Raw genomic sequence first — 19,369 nt, 5'->3', positions numbered from 1 at the left:
AAGAGAGTCTGAGAGATGGATCGACAGATGCAGGGAGAAAGACAGATGGAGAGAGACAAAAATCTGTAACCATGGCAACCACCCCCTTCCCCCTGCACTTGACATTGTATTTTTTGTTTCCTACTGAACCGATGCAAGAGCAAAAAAATAAAAAATAAAAAGCCTGGCAGCTCTCACTTTACTGTGTGTCACATTTCTCCGTGAGGACAGACAGACACACACTCACTGAGACACACAGTCACAACTTCCTAGAGCCAAAACGTCATTTATGTTTAATCATCATGTGATGGTCAGGCTCGAGGGTGGTCTGGATCCAAAGACAGCTGGATTACACTTAGAGGGACTTTTTGGGAACAGCACAAACCATCAGTCCTAACTGAGAGCAGCCCGACATTCTTTAAGATCTCTGACTGATAGCTACTAATATGTGTTTACAAAGGCTTTTATTTGAGTAATTCACACTGCATATGAAGACGTTTTAACACTTGCATACTCTTTCCTTCAGCAAAGTGAGGATCTTAAGAAAATATATTATAGATATGTCTTCTGAAAGAAAAGCCAGCACTTTCTGAGATGCATAAAATACCCAGTCTCTAATAACACCGTCTTCTAAGGCTAAAACCCCGAGAAATGGAGGAGAGTTAAGTTTTCCTACATTTTGACAGTTTTACAAGGTTCCTGCCAGATTGAATGCTACCCACCGATTTTATAGGTCTTACCAGAGAGGTTGAAATAATGGGGGGGAGGGGATGTCAATTCTGTTTCATAACACCTGCATTACTATTGTTTTAACAACTGAAATGTCAAACCTTATTTGGGCATTGCAGATATCTGTAATATATAATTCACTAAATCATGGGCTGAAAGATGATTTCTTCACTTTTCGGTTCCTCACTTTTTAGCTGCATTTTTTTGCAACATATGCTTCAAATTCAAGTATTAAGTCTATTACAATAATCCTCATACACAACCCCTTGCTGCATAAATTTACTGTAGATTATGTTTTAGTATATTTTAGTCTGGTGTAAGGAATTAATTTAGCATGGCTTTTTCAAACTCCACTGTTCCCTTTTCCCTACTGCTGAGGGTTGTATGCATTTCACCCTCCCATCCTTTTGGTAATGCTTCAGTAGACATAACTGTTTTATTCCCTATCACTTTTAAACAAGTCGCGTCTTTGACTTCTCCAGCCTCCTCTGAATCTTAGAAAGCTAATGCTTGCTAGTGGCATAACTTAATCACATCTATAACATAATTTTTTCTGTGTGCTTGAAAAAAAGGATAAATCATATAATATCTGATGGCATCTTTATTATTACTTCTGATGGTGCCCTGTATCTTCTACGACGACAATGATTCTAATCTTTCTGTGGCAATTTCTTTTATATGTTGCCCAATTACTGAGCCACGCATAAAGACAAAAACTTCTACTCATTTGCAAAACTGCAGACTAAGATAAATTATGTTTGGCTCAGCATTCAAGGTTATGGACAACTGGGTGGATGCAAGGAGGAAGGTAAGTGCTACTTACTGATGGAAACATCAGTATCCTTTTAAACAAACAATAACTTTTTAATTCAATATTAATTCTTAGATGCATTACTCATTGATATGGACCGACCTGTCTTGGTGTGTGAGGCTCCTGGTAGCTGGGCAGGATCTTCAGCACCACACTACCGCTCACCTCCTTCAGCATCTCCTGGAGCACTTTGGGGTCGTTCCCCACCTCCTTGCCATTCACCTCTTTGATGATGTCGCCCACGTGGAGCAGACCTTGCTGATCAATCATGCCGCCATGAAGAATCCTTGCAATCACCAGTTCGCTGCTCTCTACTCGAAAAGTCACTCCCTGCACACAGTTAACACAGCCACAATATTAAAATCACTAGGGGCTGGAAATCAGTCTGGAAAGGTGTTACAGTGCATAGCAAATTAAAAAAAAAAAAATAAATAAAATAATGTTAAAGTCCGCTATTTAATTAGCTCAATTTATTGGCAAAGGAAAGGGTCAATAATCTTGAATATCTTTGTACTAACGTACAATTCTTCAGAGCCTTTGAATTGAAACAAGAAATGGGTCCTTGTTCTGCACTACCATATTGCTACAGGAACCCAGAATAGACAAACCAATAGCAGGTTAGCAAGGTGGTAAGGTTTGGAGGTACTGTATGCAACCTGCAACTTCACCACTAGATGTCACTACACACCCAAACACCATGCATAATAAAAATATTTCAGCTTCGATGCATTTACTCTTTTGACATACAATAAGTCTTGTACCTTATTTTCCCTCCTTGAAACTCCACTCAAGTTCTCTCACCTGATAAAACTTTGGAGCAGTAAGCTTGAAGTGTTACTTTAGCAGAATATATTTTAAAACCCTTATGATTGTTTATAAATCCCAGAATGATTTAGGCTCAGAATGAACCTGTGACATGTTCCGAGAATATAAACCTAGCAGAGCTCTTAGATCCAAAGATTCAGATCAACTAGTGCAGACCAGAGTCCAGACTAAACATGGAGAAGCAGCATTTAGCTGTTATGCTGCAAACAAGTGGAACAAACTGCCAGTGGAGAATAAACTTTCACCAAATGTAGACATTTTTAAATCCAGGTTAAAAACATTTCTTTTCTTATGCGTCTATGCATGAAATTTGCATGTTAACTTTTTAATTTAACTTGCATTTAATTATTTTAATGTAATTTATGATTTTATTGTGATTCTTGCTATGTGTTGCTGCCTTTTACTATTTCTTAATATCTGTAATACTTTTGTTTTATGTAAAGCACTTTTGAATTGTCCTGTACATGAAATGTGCTGTACAAATAAACTGCCTTGGCTGCAGTCTGAATGATTTCACACAGCTTGTACACAGTTTGTGGATAGAAAATAAACTAACAGAGCACCTTTCAAAGTTATAATTTAGTTTTTCACCCTATTAATCACCAACAAGTCAGACCCATATAGATAAATCACACCCAATTCTGTTCTGTGAGGCAGTATAAATCTGGCTTTTTCACTCCTTTTAACATTGTTCCAAAGAGATCTCATTATACTGAGTGCATGAGCTGCACCCAAAGCATACTGTATATCATGCCATTCACTGAGTAGTTTTATCTGTTCACAATTTATTGTGGGGTTCAGTATTGCTGTGATGATTAGAAGGTGCAGTTGCCTAACAAAGGACACTTACCAGGTGCTCACCCGACACTTTGCGGATGCCCACCATCCTGACTGCATCTGGGGGAACAGGCTGGTTGTTGAGGGCTGCATCCATGAAAGAACAGGGGCTGGGAGGAGGAGTGTCATAGTTTTTGGATGCGACAGAATCGTGTGTTTCCAGGAGAGACTGCAAGCAGAATGGTAAATGGAAAAAGAAAATACTCATTAAGAGATAGCGATAGAATCATGGTGCAAAGTCTGCAATAATCCAGTGGTTGTGTTCTTATCAGTGTGGCGATATGAACACTGCAGGGACTAAAGCTCATGAATGATGTAGCTCAAGTCCTGACACCTCACTGCAAACTAACCAAGAGCCTATTTATTACAGCAAGAGCAGTGCTTTCCAAACCTGGAAGTGAGGTTCCTTCAGGATGCGGACCAGCTCCTCAGCTGCCTGGCTTCTGTGTGTGAGCGGGCTGAGCTCCTTCAGGATATCCTGAACCAGCTCCACATTGTTCTCACCCACGGCCTCAAGCTTAGGTTCCTCAAACCGCTCGTGGGCCTTGGATTTAATAAACAGAGCACAGATGTTACTTTGGCTTCCCTCTCTCATTCAAAATGGATTACTCAATGATAGACTTGTCTTATATATCTTACGTTCCACCGACTGTGTAATGAGGTTATAACTTTCAGTTCCATTACACTGCCTCCTCGGTGAGCACTTAACGCTGCTTGCTGGGTCATAATAAAATGTATTCTGCCTTCTGTATGGAGTTTATGTTTTGATTCACTGAAGTGGTAAAAATCACAGTAAAAACAAAAAAACAGTAACCTGAAAGTTAAATTCAACTAAAAACAGCACAAAGTTAGTTTTTATAAAACAAATTGAATATTAAAAATAATTAAATAAAAAAAATGAAGAAAACTTAGGACAATCTTGAGTTATATCTTCTGCCCTGTAGGCAGTGTGTTTTACCAGAAGGTAATAATATAGGTTTTCATTTTCTCCTCCACTAAAACCAAGGACAGACGTGGACATGGTGTCCAAACCTCTTGTCCAGAGTCAAAGATACAACACAAACAATTTTATCTACTCCTGTTTGCTATGTTGGATTGAGAACCAGGGATTCAGTGTGTCCCTTCAGAGTTGATATAAAGTGGCATTGTGAACTTTGTGAATAGTTTAGTGAGAAATTCATAATTCAATTTACAAAAAAAAAAACACATTATTAAAGATAAAACATTATTATCAACAATTTAAGCAAAATTTGGCTCTAATTTTTGTTTGGGGACAACAGGAGATTCGATCTTTTTTGTCACATTGAGGTACAATTAGAGGGAAAAAAGGGGTGCAAGTGCATCATTTTGGTAAAACAAGAACTTTCCAACTGTTAAACACACAAATAGAGCGATCACAAGTTGTACTGGCGTTGCTGCAGTCAGTGAAATATGTCACATTTTTAGCATCACATAATGTTAAAAAAGCTCAAATAAAAAGATGGTTTCAGCAAGGTAACACATCAAATCAAATCAAGAGGTCTACGCTTAAGGTTCCAGCATGAACTGCACCATCATCTTAAACTTGCAGTGTCAACGAAGACTTTTTCTACAGGAAGAACTGAATGAAAAGCTAAATGACTGAAATACTCCAAACTGCTCCAAAAACTATTACAAACTCATCTGTTACTCACTGAGACATCCACACTGACATTTTGACCAGATATCACCATATTTCTGTTCTACATTTTATAACATTTAATTTTGCACAACAGATTCTTATGGTGTAATGTGGTATGCTGTACTTCTACTGTCTAAGTCAGTTGGTGCTTACAGAACTTAACTGTAAGACATAAGACAAAGAGACAGCTTCTCATAATCAAATGCAAATTTAATCATTTACAATAACACGACATGCAACTGCACATGAAGCAGTGTATTTGAAAATCTGCATTGTCAGGCAGTCCTACAGAGGATCTGTCAGGTGGGTCAAACTGCTATTTTGGCAGACATAATGTTTGCTGAGGAAGAGGAGAAGAATCCCTGCTGAGTACCAGGATACCATGTACACACACACACATAAACAGATTGTTACACATGCCTGTGTTTACAGTCTAACACCAAAAACATCCACCGTAATTAAGTGCACAAAACTGCATTTGGTGCTATACAATTATAACTCAGATTCATTTTTAGTGAAAGCTGCACTTACTTGACACTTTATTAGGTACATTTGTTGAATTGCTTGTTAACATAAAGAGCTGATCAGCCAATCACAAATGAATGCATTTGGGTGTGTAAACATGGTCACGATGACTTGTTGGAAGTTTAAGCTGAGCTTCAGTATGGGGAAGAAAGGGGATTTAAGTGACTTTGAACATGGCATGGTTGTTGGTGCGAGACAGGCTGGTCTAAATATTTCAGAAACTGCGGATCTACTGGGATTTTCACACACAACCACCTCTAGAGAGAATTGTTGGAAAAAGAGAAAATATCCAATGAGCAGTTTGGACTAAAATGCCTTGTTGATGTCAGAGGCCAGAGGAGGATGGACAAACTGATTGAAGATGATAGAAAGGCAACAGTAACTGAAATAACTACTGGTTACAACTGAGGTTTGCAGGATAACATCTCTGAACACACAACAAACTGAGCCTTGAAGCAGATGGGCTACAGCAGCAGAAGACTGGTAGAGTCAGAATTTGGCTTAAAAACATGAAAGCACGGCTCCGTCCTGCCTTGTATCAACGGTTCATGCTAATGATGGTTTAAAAGTGTGGAGGATATATTCTTGTTACACTCTGGGACCCTTAGTACCAAAAGAGCGTGATTTAAATGCCACAGTATAAATTATAAAGTGGCCAGTGAGTGTATATCCACAAGGACTGAAACACACTCTTCAGTCCTGTTCAGCGAAGACTGGTCTTCCTCCTCTTCACAGGAATGATAGCTAATTGTTGCTGCTGTTCTGTAGGTGAAAATCTAATGTTGCTTCAGTCATATAATATTTGATGAGTTTAATCATTTTGTGGCACTTGTACACTAATATCTACTGTCTAATATATTCATTCCTTGGATACGCAGTGTTGGCCATTACCATCCAACTGACTAATAAACAAAAAATGTTTCCTAAATGCCACTTAGAGATCTGTGGAGGTAGAAGACAGGTTTCTTGGCTGTCAATGGGGCATCAGTATGTTTTATTCAGGTGGTGCCACCCCAATCATGTCTCTGCAACAGCTCTCACATAAATACAAAAACATGCACACTTTAAAAGACACTAAAACTTTCTTTAAAATCTGACTTGCTGCTCTGTGATCTGCTCTATGCATGATTTTTGTATTTCCAACCAAATGTCAAAAGCTTCTAGGAAATGAGATGATAACTGACAGCAATCAGCTTCTTGGCAGATATTACGTACTTGTTTTGCATTATCTACTCTCTACAGAACCACTGGAGTCTTATTTCCTGTTTGAAAATGGCAAATCATAGGTTAAATAGTTGAAGGTGCCAAAAAACAAAAGAGTCAGGCCATTAAGTTGTTCTAATTGCCTCAGATTGTTTTGCTGGATTTAGAGCCAAAACCTGAGTCAGTGCAGCAGTCATAACTGCTGGAAGCTGTTTTAAATTTCAGCCTGCTGTCGATATCTGCTCGCTTACTATCTACTAATTATTCTGATTCACCGCAGAATTGTGGGTTGTGCTAATTGCATTTTTCTATATTAATCAACACTGAACACTGAAGCCATCATGCTATGCCAGAAGCTTAGTTTTGTTTCTTGTGTAAGCATCTTCTCTTCCTACACATCAAGTGAGAGCTTGTTCAAGTGTTCAAAGACCCACTTCAGGGTCAAGGGAAACTATCATCTTGGAAAGCCTTTTTATATCCTTCAGCAAGGCTGCATCAGCAGATGAATGTTTTATGAGAATCACCAACACACTGTACCGCCAAGCAGTCTCCCAGACATACAAACACTCTTGGCATGTTCTTATACGGCTCCTCACACACAAACATGTCCATTTTTTTTCTGCAGGGGAAAAGATGATCTACAGTCAAATAAAGCAAAAGCTAGAGGAGATGGAATGGGAGGGAATCTAGAAAGAGAAAAGGAGATGCAAAGGAGCAGCAGAGGTTTTGTGCTCAGCAGAACAGAGGCCTCTGATACAGTGCTGCCTACAACTCCCTGTGGAGAGTCCATGCCAAGATTTTCTGAACAGAACTGCATCTACACGGTGGAATGATACTGCACGGTTATGTACCCGTGACCTTAGACATACATACATAGACACCCTATTGGTCCCAGCTTCATACGGCGCCATATTGGTCCTGGCAAGTTCAATTTTTTAATCGGACTGAACAGAGGAAAGTAGGCTGAATCTACTGTAGTTGGGGGTTGATAAACCTTTAAGTGGTTGTATGTTAGCTTTTTAGTATGATGTTTCAAGATGACAAGAGGTTTCAAAATAAAATCTACTTTCTACTGTGTAAAATCTACATTCTGTGCCATTTTTATTTATCTACATAATGATCAAATAAATCTACTTATGGACACTTTTTTTTTTTAACCATAACCCAAATATTAAAACCCAATCAGCTGAAAATTTTTACAAACGTTTAGTATTTAATCAAGTTTAAACTTAAACAACTGTTTAATTGTGTACATCTAAAGAGCTCTCTTGCCAGGAACAAGAAGGCGAACGTGTTGACGTGTCGCAGCAGCGAGCTGAGGCGGCCGTAGATATGTCTATGCCTCCTACTCTGTGCCAGTCTCAGAGCAATGGATCCAGGATAAAAACAAATTCCATTTCTTTGCTTTGCTTCATTTCAAACATGATAATAGTAAAAACAAAACAATATTAATAATAATAATAATATGAACAAAAATAAAAAATAAATCATATTGAGCAAGTGTAAGTCGGCTAACAAAGACTATGCACTGTCTGAAAGAATTAACATGCTCTCTAATTAATGACTGTTGACGCCTGAAAGAAAAGGGAAAAAAAAACTTTGGCATATGGTGGGAACATTACTTTTTCCCTCCACTCTTTTGCAGAGTAGTTTTTCCTTTTCTTGCTGTTGCTCTGAAAAAGTCCACATTTTAAAAGGCATGAGAGACGGTGCTTTTGGCAAGAAATGGGAAGATCTTGACAGGAGTAAAAAAATACCCAACAAAAAACATGAGATGTAGTGGGAAGAACTCTGACAAGTCTGTCTCCCTCTAAGCGCTTTCACTCTCACTCCTTCTCTTCAAAAAGCTATAGTCTGTAACAACAGCATCGCTATCCTTCGGGTAAATATAAAGCAACTAGCTGAGACGGTTTTACCTGAAGGACTTCACATTAGAAAGACTGAAGAATACATCAAAATCTCTTCTTCTATGCAGAAAGTCACATACGTGACATTTTGGAGACATCTGCTTGATTGTTAAATCATTAGGACTTTTTAAACCTTTTACAGAGCAGAATTTCAATATAATATTGAATCACACAAAAAGAAATAAAAGCAACAGATATGACACAATAGCTGCATATTCTAGTTCTGTAAAAAATAAAATAAAAACTTTAAGTAATTCCCTTTTTATTTTTTTCCAGCTCAACTATAGGAAAAAATTCTAGAATGATTCATGACGGGTGAAAAAAGCAATGCTCATATTTTTCTTTTTTTCAAGCACCAGTGTTTGCTTCCTCTATCTGTATGTTTCTCTTTCACTTTCTTCCCATTTAGTTTGTCCTTGCTCCAAATAAAGACCTGACTGAAAACTAATTGTCCTTTTGAGCTGAATTACCTTCTTGAAGGAGTTTTACAATCCTTCCCATTGTTTCAGCTGACAGCTCCCTTGTTGGAGCCACGTTTCACACACTTCCTTTTACCTGCAGACCCATTTGCACGTTTAGACTTGTGCAGGTATTTGTTTTTAAGAACACAAATTACAAGGTGATTTCATAATATTTTGAGTGATTTTTTTAACTCAACCCCCAATGCATTAATTTTTATTTATTTATTTTTTTCATCTTTTGGTTACAGGATAAAAGTTCAGAAATTCTGCATTTACACATTTGTGTTTAGAGAGATTAGCAGAGAAGTGTTGTTTGCACATACTGTGTTGTTGGTAAATATTTTCATAGTCACTTTGAACAATAAAAACATGTTTTTTTTATCTATTGGATAAAAAAAAACATGATGTCCTTTTACCTCTATGAAGACAAGCTTTAAATCCATCTGGGCAACTTCCTGCACAAGTGACTCAAGGATTTGAAAATTAATCCTATTCATTCTATTTTTTTATTGCATTTGTGATTAACTTTAAGGCATTCTACTTTTTTTCTGCCACTATTGAGATTCACTGTTGTTTTTTTTTTTTTTTTTTTTTTTTTTTTGTTGCTGCTTTCCCCCAAAACACATTGTTTATTTTCATCAGCAGTAATTGGGGCAAGCAAAGTACCTGTTGTAAGTAGGGAAGTCTCTAGTTAGTCATTCAGAGTAGAAGACAGCTGTGCTAACTTAGATTCATTATTAAAATTCTCAGTGGAAAAATGCATCAAAACATTCATAAAATGTCAAACCAGCCTGAAGCATAATGATCAAAGAACCTTAAAAATTAACTTAAAATCCTCATCTAAAGCATTCAAATAGCTTTACTGGAGGAATAGATGTAAAAACGAATGGCAGACAGTCATTTATTCATTTGTTTCATTGATTGTGGAGATTTCTGCTCCAGCTGCACTAGTCACTTGTCAAACATGTTATGGATAAATATGCTGCTCGGTTCGTTCTGAATAGTTATAGAAATGTCACTTGTTAGAGTGACACGTGGGAAACAAGAGAAATGTTAAATATTTTAAAAATGTCCAACATCACAGGAAAGCTGCTGGTTCTAAGCAACAATAGCAGTTACAGGAAGTTGATGTGTATTATCTGGGTTTACATTTGTGCAACACCACAAACAGCTGACTTATTTACTGTTTATCTTCAGGTGTGGATCGCAACTTGTCTGGCAGCGAAAGTTGAGAGGAAGCCAGCAAACTAGATTCATAGTTGGGCCTCTTCTGTCCCCAAAAAGGCGTGATCTTCCAAAAATCCCTCATAGTATTTCTGTTTGTTCCAATACTCTGTTTCAAACCCCTAAGAAAGGCTGAGAAGCTTCTTTACAGGTCAAAAGATCATTGTAGAAATATAACCAGGTAGCTTAATTTCTGTTTACGTCTTTTTTCAGGTGACTTTTTTTTGCAGGAAAATTTGTCTTTTTTTAATTAACATTTTCAATTTGTGAGAACACAATGAAGCAAGCACTGGGAAATGGAAATGCCATAGTACTTGATGAATTTAAGCTTCCCTTTTGGGATGATTATTGCAGAAAAAAACTTAAATTTCAAATGTAATGAAGGGTGTGAAAAGTTTTGGTTTTGCAGCATCATATTAATAAAGCTTCTTGGATCTCAGCTTGAGTGCAGCATGTACATGAAATCAACCATTATCACATAGAATTTTCAAAAAGGTTTAAAGATTTCAAATGCAAGACTAAACTGCCACAAATCTGGATGAATGCTTATTCTTAATGCTGCAACAGACTTTGGGACTGACAGATAAGCTGGGTCCTGAGTTTTAAAGAGATGCTACTTCCACACATGTCACCAACCTCCATGTGGAAGCAGCAACAGCAGCTACTCCAGCAGGACAGCTTGTCACATCACATCACAAAAACTGCTCAGGAACGGCTCAAAGAACACACAGTTAATTCAATTTATTCAGGTTGAAAGTGAATAATTAGTATGCAGAAATCCCAAAGACATGAATCAGTCTGCAAAATCCCCATTGTGACTGAGCATCTGAAGGAAGCCAGACTCACAAGATCCAAAGGATCCGCATCATAATCAACAAGTGATTTTAATATTGTGGCTTATAGCTGTAACCAGCATTTTCTGAATCTTTTGTGGTTTAAAGTTTGCCATAAAAACAAAGATTCTTTCACATGGGTGTAAATATTAATTTGCCGTATATGTCCTTGATGGATTTCAGCATACATTTATTAGTGTGTAACGTCCTCACCACTGGGCTCTCCATGATACCCTTCAGGAAGATAAGATCCAGGTCATTAGCAGTCGTAGAGCTGGTGCTGTCACTCAGTGTATCCAGGGTCTGATGCATGGCTACACACACAGAAAAAAAGAAGAAAAACTTTATTTTACAGAACTCTCCTTTCTGTTCTCCATTTAGCCATTACACTGAGCTTACCTGAAGGAAAGTATAAGGAGAAGACAGAGTGAGTGCATTAACAGAGAGCACTAAGAGAAGGCTGGACGAAGAAGGGAGACAAGATGGGAAGGGTCTCACATCCCTTCCCAAGCAATTTCACCCCCAGTCATTCATTCTCCTTATAAGTCTGTCAGATGAGACTGTATCTTTCTCCCACAACTCCCAACTTCCTCCCCCTCTCCTACGCACATTATCATCAGCCCACACCAACATAAAAACAACACAGCTGCTAAAGTTTCAGAGGAAACAAACATTTGGATTATTTTTTCAGTCTGTATGCTCCCAGCAAACCACACTGCACTGTTTTCAGAGCTGGATAAGACTAGATCTTGATGTCTAGGGGGATAAACTCATAAGGACATGCATGCTCATTTACCTCAAAGATTTGAATCACATAAAACCCATTACTCTAGAAGACAGACAATCAATCAGAAGATGCAAGGTGGCATAAACAATTCAGTGAAGATACGAGATGGGTCTGCGTGGCCTCAAAGCATCTCTCCAGACTTGGAATATGAATCATTAAGATACCAAACACATAGACAGCTACAGGCAAGAATTAATAGCAGCAGTTGTGAGTGTCAGAAGGCTTTCTTTCACAGGAAACATTCATCTGCTGTAACTTACATTAAAGACATTTAGGTTTTTGTTGTCTGAGCTAAAAATACATCATCGACTCTTAATATTCATGAGACTGATTTCATAGGTCTCATCTCCTTAAAAGGGCATATAGAGCATGGAGACTGCTGGTCCAATTAAACAGCTTCTAATTAATCTTGCTTTCTAAGACTTTGTCCTAATTTCTTTCTGTGAATGAATTTAACCACATTTTTACCAAGTTTAACCTTCAAAGAAAACATACTGGAGTGGATTTTCCTTCCTCTGCTAAATGACTGACCCACAGTAATATACAAAAACAATTAAGGAGAAAGAAATCAGAATCAAATCAGAATCTCAAGTAAAAATGCAGAATAATTACGAAGTTGATAAACTATTATAAATTTAGCCAGGAAAAAACATTTTGTGAAGACCTGTGAAGGAGCTGCAGAAAACCCCCTCACTAAGCAGGTGGTTACACACACACACACACACATACACTGCATGCACCTTGACGCCATTTATTTGTGTTTCTTTGATTTTTGTTATTGTATTGAGCCACTAAAGATGGATTCTATTTGGTTGGTTAATACATTAATTTGGTTTATTTTCAGCATATGTGTTGGTTTGTCTCTAATCTCTCTTTCTCTCTGAGGTGATTTTGAAGATCAGCACTATTATGGAGGCGCGCCCATGAGTGTTGCTAACAAGGGCCTGGTGTGCTTAATTAGCTTGGATGGCACTAACTAAGTGGCCGGAGAAGAGGGGGTTGGTTGAAGACGTAGTTGGTTTTCTTTTTTGCTTTATTAGTTCAAGTTGTTGTGATGGTTTCAGTAAATGGTTAAAGACGGATGTAATTTTGTATTTTGTGGGATGGTGATTGAAGCTAATTTGTAGTGAATGTTTTTATGGTTCACAATTGTATAAACACCCCTGTTTCTAATGAATGGTTTTGGCCATAGCCTTTATATGCTTTGTAAAAATAGTAAGTAAAAAAAAAATGCTGGATGTATGTGAGATGCAAGTAAAAACCCTGAGCTCAGTCAAGATCGGAGTGGATGTGTCCCCCCCCCCCCTTTTCTGGTGCTTTACCTCAGTGGATGTCGGCATTCTGCAACTTTGAGGGAGTAAAACCTTACAAGACCAAATAATAATTGAACAAGATTAAAAAATATATACCACTTTGTGTTTATGTCATGGTCTGCATGTTTTTAGTTTAGTTTTACTATCATGTGGGTTCACTGACTTATTTTGTTGAGCTTGGCCTTTGTTTATTATGTTTTGCTTTCTGCTTCTTGTTCATTTGTACACCTGGTTTCACTTGCTAATTTGCTTCACCTGTTCCTTGTTAGTTCACCTCAGTGTATTTATACCTCTTGGTTTGAGCTGTAAGTTCTTTTTTGTAATTTTTGGATTAAAGCCTTTATTCTTGTGTTCTGTCTGCCTCTCCCTCTTCATCCTGCTTTTGAGTCCTCACAAATCATGACATTTAAACTTGTCAGAAACTAAATAGCTTGCCCATGGAATCTTCAACATGCAGACAGGAAGCAGGGTAATCAAACAACAAACATTATTCATGATGGATTCCCACTCCACATCCTGAACTGAAGCTGCTAGCATCCTAACACACCCAGCCCCACATCCCACAGGACCTACTGGATACACTGATATCATCATGTACCAAAGTTAGGTGTCAATCAGAGCTCCCTCAGTGCCCAAAACGATGCAGCTAGGCTCTTTACTGGGTCTAACAAGCTTGAACATGTTGACTCCTGTGCTTTCCTCCCTGCAGACAGAGCCCTGCTAACGGTTCCCAGGTCATATTGTGTTAGAGATGGGATTTATGGCTCTTTGAAGGGAGCCGGATCTTGAGGAGCCATTCCTTTCAAAGATTCAACAGACTGACTTGTTCTTACAATATCTTACAAAATTTCACAACATATAAGAATGACAAACAATTAAGATATGTACCTATATAAAATCTATTTTACAAGATTAAAAACAATGTAAGAAAAATATAGATAAAAAAAAAGGATAAACCTGAGCAGTCAGTGCAAATTCCAGTAAAATCTTTGGCTAGAACTCACAGTATTTGTTTCCAAACAATACATGCTTCAACTGAATGGGGCGTGTTGGAAATCAGACTTATAAGATGTCACAAATGTGGCAGTGTGAAAAATTTGTATATAAAAAGAATGGCTCACAAATAAACGGATCACAACTGTGACTCGGTTCTCATCGTTCATTTAAAAGAGTTGTTCAAAAGAATTGATTCGTTCATGAACGTCACATCTCTATAGTGTGTTACAAAGAGAGATCAGACTGTTTCTATTAGAACCAAATGTCCACTAAGCTCAGGCACGCCAAGTATGTAGATAGTTTCAAATCTTAATTTTAAAAGTTGCTCTTTAGTCTGGCATATTTATTTATTATCAGAACACTTAAAAATGATGAGGTGCTAATTTTGGTCAACTTCTGTATCCTTCCAAGCATACTAAGACAAGCTGTCCTGTTCTTTCTAATCACATGATAAAGAGACAAATATGGGGGGGTGTCACAAAGAGGCCAGAGGAAGCCCACGCCAGTGTTGACACAGTCCATCCATCCTCTTTTATAACACTGTGACAAGTAAATAGAATAAAAATTATACGCATCTTCCACAGTGACATCTTGTTTTCCCTCCAACAACAGCTCTGATCTGGCTGAGGAATTCCTAGATTTACTGCATGCCTGGCAGAGAAAACCAGACCAGCAGGTTTAGTTTAAAGGCTCAGCATAATTCTCTTTAATCACCCAAATTGTACACCATTGTTGTTGCCACACTGGCACTTTCCTCGATATGGTGCTTGTCTCAGCTTCATGAAGTCACGTGTGGAGGAGATTTGCATCTGTCAAGGCAGGGGCTAAAAAAGAAGTGAGTAATGGTTGTTTTAGCTAAAACTACATAGTGTTGGAGCATCTGAAAAAGAAGTAATTCAATTTAGGTACAGATCTGGATCAGTTTCAGTTAAATTGAAAAATACAGCATAGGGGAGGATGTGCTTTGGATTCTTATTTCAGTTTCCCCTCACATGCTCAGGCTACCTTGGTTTTAACTACATGTCAGCGTCAGTTTGTCAAATACTTAAAGGTGGACTTGTATTTAAATAGAGGGACATGAGAAAGACTGGAGAGTAATATCTCTTCCAGTAGTGGGCATGGCTGGGGTCGATCTATTATTCACAGATTATGAAAGCCCTAAGTTGACCTTCTTCTTAGATCTTTTTGAAAAAGTATCCATAAGTGGTTGTTTATTTCAGCATCCACCAAAGCTAAAATAACAGGGGATTGTGCACAGAGGTTGAAAAGTTCAGGCTAAAGGTATCCGACTAAAACTCAGTGTTTACTTGCTTCTTTTTAAACTGCAGTTTTATTTGGCAAATAACTTCCTTTTTAGCATTCAGGATGAATATCTTATCTTGTGTGGTGTTGCTGTCAAAGTATTCCTCCTCTGCATAAACCTGCAGAAACTTTTATAACGCTGCACAGCAAGAGCCAAACTGCACTATTTTATTTCTTTTATTTTCAATATCACTGACAGTCTTTATATTTTTTCCTTGCACATGCCTCATATCTGTCCAGAAGTTATGTTTGTGTAAAAATATACTCAAGTTTTTTCATCCACTTTGCCTTTTACAGGCGAGACAAAAGTCATTTTTCACTTGACTGGATCTAAATTGCCCAACAGTGCAACTTGATACAATTTGAGAACTTTTATTCAGCAGGTGAGGGTTTAAAAGGACAAAAAGGTGTGACGCAGGTGTGTGGACAGACTTGACCTATGTGTGCGTCAGCCGCTCTACATAACCTTGTTCATTGAAGAGGCACAGAAATTTGAGATAAAGATGGAGCATAAAAATTTGACATCTATGGAAGAAAAGAATTTGCAAAAACCTTCAGGTTCTTCTTAGCTATGATGTCAGCAGTATTTTCATTATGTTGGCTTTCCGCATCACATCTCAACAATGACATGCAGAACAACAGTCTCCATACCATGGTGACAGCATGTCATCACAAGGAAGCCAAATTAAAGGTGCTCTTGTCTAAGTTTCATTTGAGTGCCCGTTCACCCCCTTGGAGGGTTGTGATTAAACTCAATGTCAAAGTGGCAGCCAAACAATACGAGATTTTATCGTTTGTGATTAGAGCATGGCGGGGTACACAAACCTCTTAGCCAGCACTTAGTGAAGCTTGTTCTGTTGCTACGGAGCAGCATTTGGGTAAACAAAGAGAAGATGCACAGAGGAGCCGAGGGGGGGGTGGAACATGAGGAAAGTGATGTGGGAAAAGAGGTTGTGTTGTTGTCTCTCCATATCAAATCCTCAGGGGGAGGCCTTATAACACAGAAGAGCGCAGCTGACTTGCTCTACTTCCAGTTTTGGGGGGATTTTAAGAACAGTCCAGTGAAAGTGTTAACGATAAACAAATTATCTGAAATGTCAGACTGAGTTAATGCTCCATTACAGAATGTTGAGATCCAAGTGAAAGAAGCAGTAGGTAATGGTGATTTTTTTTACTTCTGTGTCTGTTTTTAACACAGAAAACTTGCAGACACTTTTTATTGATGCTTCTCTGCATCCTTGTGAGTTTAATTAATCATCCCCTCAGGATTTACCCCCAGCCCTATTCCCACCTGCCATCAACATGCAGTCTTTGGATCCAATCACAAATGAGAGTTCATTCCCGACATTAGAATACATGCACATACATTTCAAGAGACTTCTTGTGATTAGTTTTCTCATACCTATTCTACATGCAAATAGGTTACAGAATGCAACGTCAGCTCACACACACACAGGACATCAATAACAGGTCTACTAACACTCCTGCAAAATGCTTACAATCAGTGACCCAAACAATCTCATGAATCCAGATATCATCACATCAGTGATTAGTTTAGCTGTTTTAAAGTAGCTGCAATATGAGCTCCATGAAGAAAAAGATAGATTTGTGATGGTGGAGAGCTCTGAGCACGTCAGCTGATGTGAGACTAATCTGCAACAACACCTGCATTCACCTTCCTCCTTTGGTTTACTTCACCGTAAGACTGAGTGATCAGATCTATTAAGACATTTGCTGAACAGGCTTAGAGTAAACAGGTCCTTCACGTCTGTGGCAGCTGTCAGATAACTTCACCCAGAACAGAAAAGACATTACAAGTCCAGTACAAGCAGACATTTAACAACAAAAAGCTCCCCATCAACAACACAACAGTCAAGTATTGAGCATTAACTCTTGTGAAAAGATGCTAAGCTGAATCTTAAATGAACTTTTAAGAAAACTTGAATAGAAAAAGTGGGTAGATTTGAAGATTTTATGTCTCTTTGCTTCCATAACTGCCAGGCTACTGGAAAAGAAATATTAACCCTCTGGTGCATGAATTATTACAAAACAGTACCACATTTTTTTAAATAAAATATTTTACTAATTTTTCTAAAGATTAAAAGAGTGATCCAAAGTCATCTTTGTAAAAACCTTCCAATATTATATGTCAACAAAATGAAACAAGATCTTTTGGCTTTAGCCAATTTTTAATTTTGTGCTTTAGAAATTTATACAAATCATAGATTCAAGCATATTTTCATATAGTATATAAACCAAATATTTTAGGAAACTTTCAATAATAAAATTTGAATTAATGCAATGTAATGTGCAAGAATTTACAAAACCAATAAAACTCCTCAGATATGAGGAGTTTCCAGTAATTTTGAACAAAAGCTGAACATTTTCAGATACCTCCACTGCTTACTGAAGACAAACTATATTTCACATTTCACCTGCTTTATCCTGTAAAAACAAGGCTCTTTCTGCAGAAACTCATGATATTTCTTTGCAACATTGTTGGATCTTCCTGCAACTTTATTTCACTGTAGCTCTATTAAAATGACAGAAAGCAGTTTGTTCAGTTTGACCCTGAAAATGTTACAGACATGCATCACAACAGGCATCATTAAATACCTTAACGTTGCTACTGGATTTCACACACCCCCTTCTCCAACAAAAGATAACTGCTATCAATCCCTCAGCTAGCTAAAGATTAATGTTTAAGACAGTGGAAAAGAATGATGCTGGATTGGCTTGTTCCACCGTGACGTATGCCACAATCGATGAATCATTTATGACTGAAGTATATGATTAATTTGTCCTCGGGCTAAGAGATTCACAATTCCTTCCAGCATGAAGCACTTGTAAAGTGTAATCAGCCTTTTTCACAAATTCAGACGGCAATGCAAAATGTTTAGACAAACAGCAAATTTGCTGTCCTGGTTTGCTGTATGCTGAATTGTTAAATCAATACCCTGCTTATGTGTCACTGAAAACACAGGCAGGCTTATCATGTCAAGTATGTGTGGGCACATGCTGTGTAACATACAGGAGTGGCCACTCTGTGTGTGCATATGTGAGTGTGTGTTTCTGTGTGAGCTACTTGTTCAGACTTGCCTTCTCAGTACATCTCATCTGATGAGCATGAATATATATGAGTCCTGGATAGACAATCAGCAGGACAAGTGACTTTAAAGCTGACATTTAAGCCACCACATTGAAACTTCCTCCAAGGTAACGCAGAACAGATGCAGGTTGGATCACTTTGTTGGAAAAATAGGGGTAGATGCAGCTGTAACTTAAATCATACAGGTTTTAAATGTTTCCCTGCAGCATCAAATTACATGAATCCAACAGCTTGTTTTCAAGTTCTGCCCAATGATCCATTAATTTGAATCAAGCGTGTTGAAGCAGAGAAACATTTAAAACCTGCAGGACAGTGGCCCTTGAGAACCAGAGATTCAAAACTCTGATCTATAAAAATGACATGTTCTGATTCTGCCCCATAAAAGCCAAACAAGCATCCCGGATGTTGTGTTGATGCAGATGCACATGCAGATTTATTGACTAAAACTCGTATCAGCTGATATTCAGTTTGATGAAACATATTTGTAAAAACCATAAAAGTGTGAACTTTTAGGACTGGTTTAATGAAAGGTTTTAAAAACCTACAAACTGTTTAGCTATTATTCATAATGCATATTTCATAGTTTACCCGGAATTAATGGTACAAATAAATGACAAAACAATCGTCGTCAGCATTAAGCCAAATTTTTATCTAAAACCTTTTTACCTGCAAAAAAAATCTCTAATTTATAACTGATTCAGCTGTGAGATAGAGGGAAACTTAACAATGATAAAAAGTTTTTTTTTTTTTATTATTGATTTCTTTTTACCTTGTTTTGGGCCAAAGTCATTCAACTTTTCTTTACCAATTTCGAGCAAAACAGCTGCTTGTTGGCATTTCCTCATGGATCCCGGTTGGTGACTTGCCT

At 37.8% G+C, this 19,369-nt stretch overlaps 1 protein-coding gene across 3 annotated transcripts in view; it reads right to left on the bottom strand.

Annotated features, from left to right (window-relative positions):
- Positions 1-19,369, bottom strand: part of mpp2b (membrane palmitoylated protein 2b) — a 36,171-nt gene that overhangs the window by 4,675 nt on the left and 12,127 nt on the right. For all 3 annotated transcript variants that reach the window (XM_041974186.1, XM_041974184.1, XM_041974185.1), the window contains exons 3-6: positions 11,208-11,308; positions 3,573-3,725; positions 3,195-3,350; positions 1,622-1,849 (exon numbers count right to left, since the gene is read on the bottom strand). In XM_041974186.1, the coding sequence (XP_041830120.1) occupies positions 1,622-1,849; positions 3,195-3,350; positions 3,573-3,725; positions 11,208-11,308 (638 nt within the window). The remainder of the gene's footprint in view (positions 1-1,621; positions 1,850-3,194; positions 3,351-3,572; positions 3,726-11,207; positions 11,309-19,369) is intronic.

The sequence above is a fragment of the Melanotaenia boesemani genome, chromosome 21, assembly GCF_017639745.1.
Source record: "Melanotaenia boesemani isolate fMelBoe1 chromosome 21, fMelBoe1.pri, whole genome shotgun sequence".
In the NCBI taxonomy this organism is placed as follows: Eukaryota; Metazoa; Chordata; class Actinopteri; order Atheriniformes; family Melanotaeniidae; genus Melanotaenia; species Melanotaenia boesemani.
This window is presented reverse-complemented; position numbering and strand designations above follow the sequence as displayed.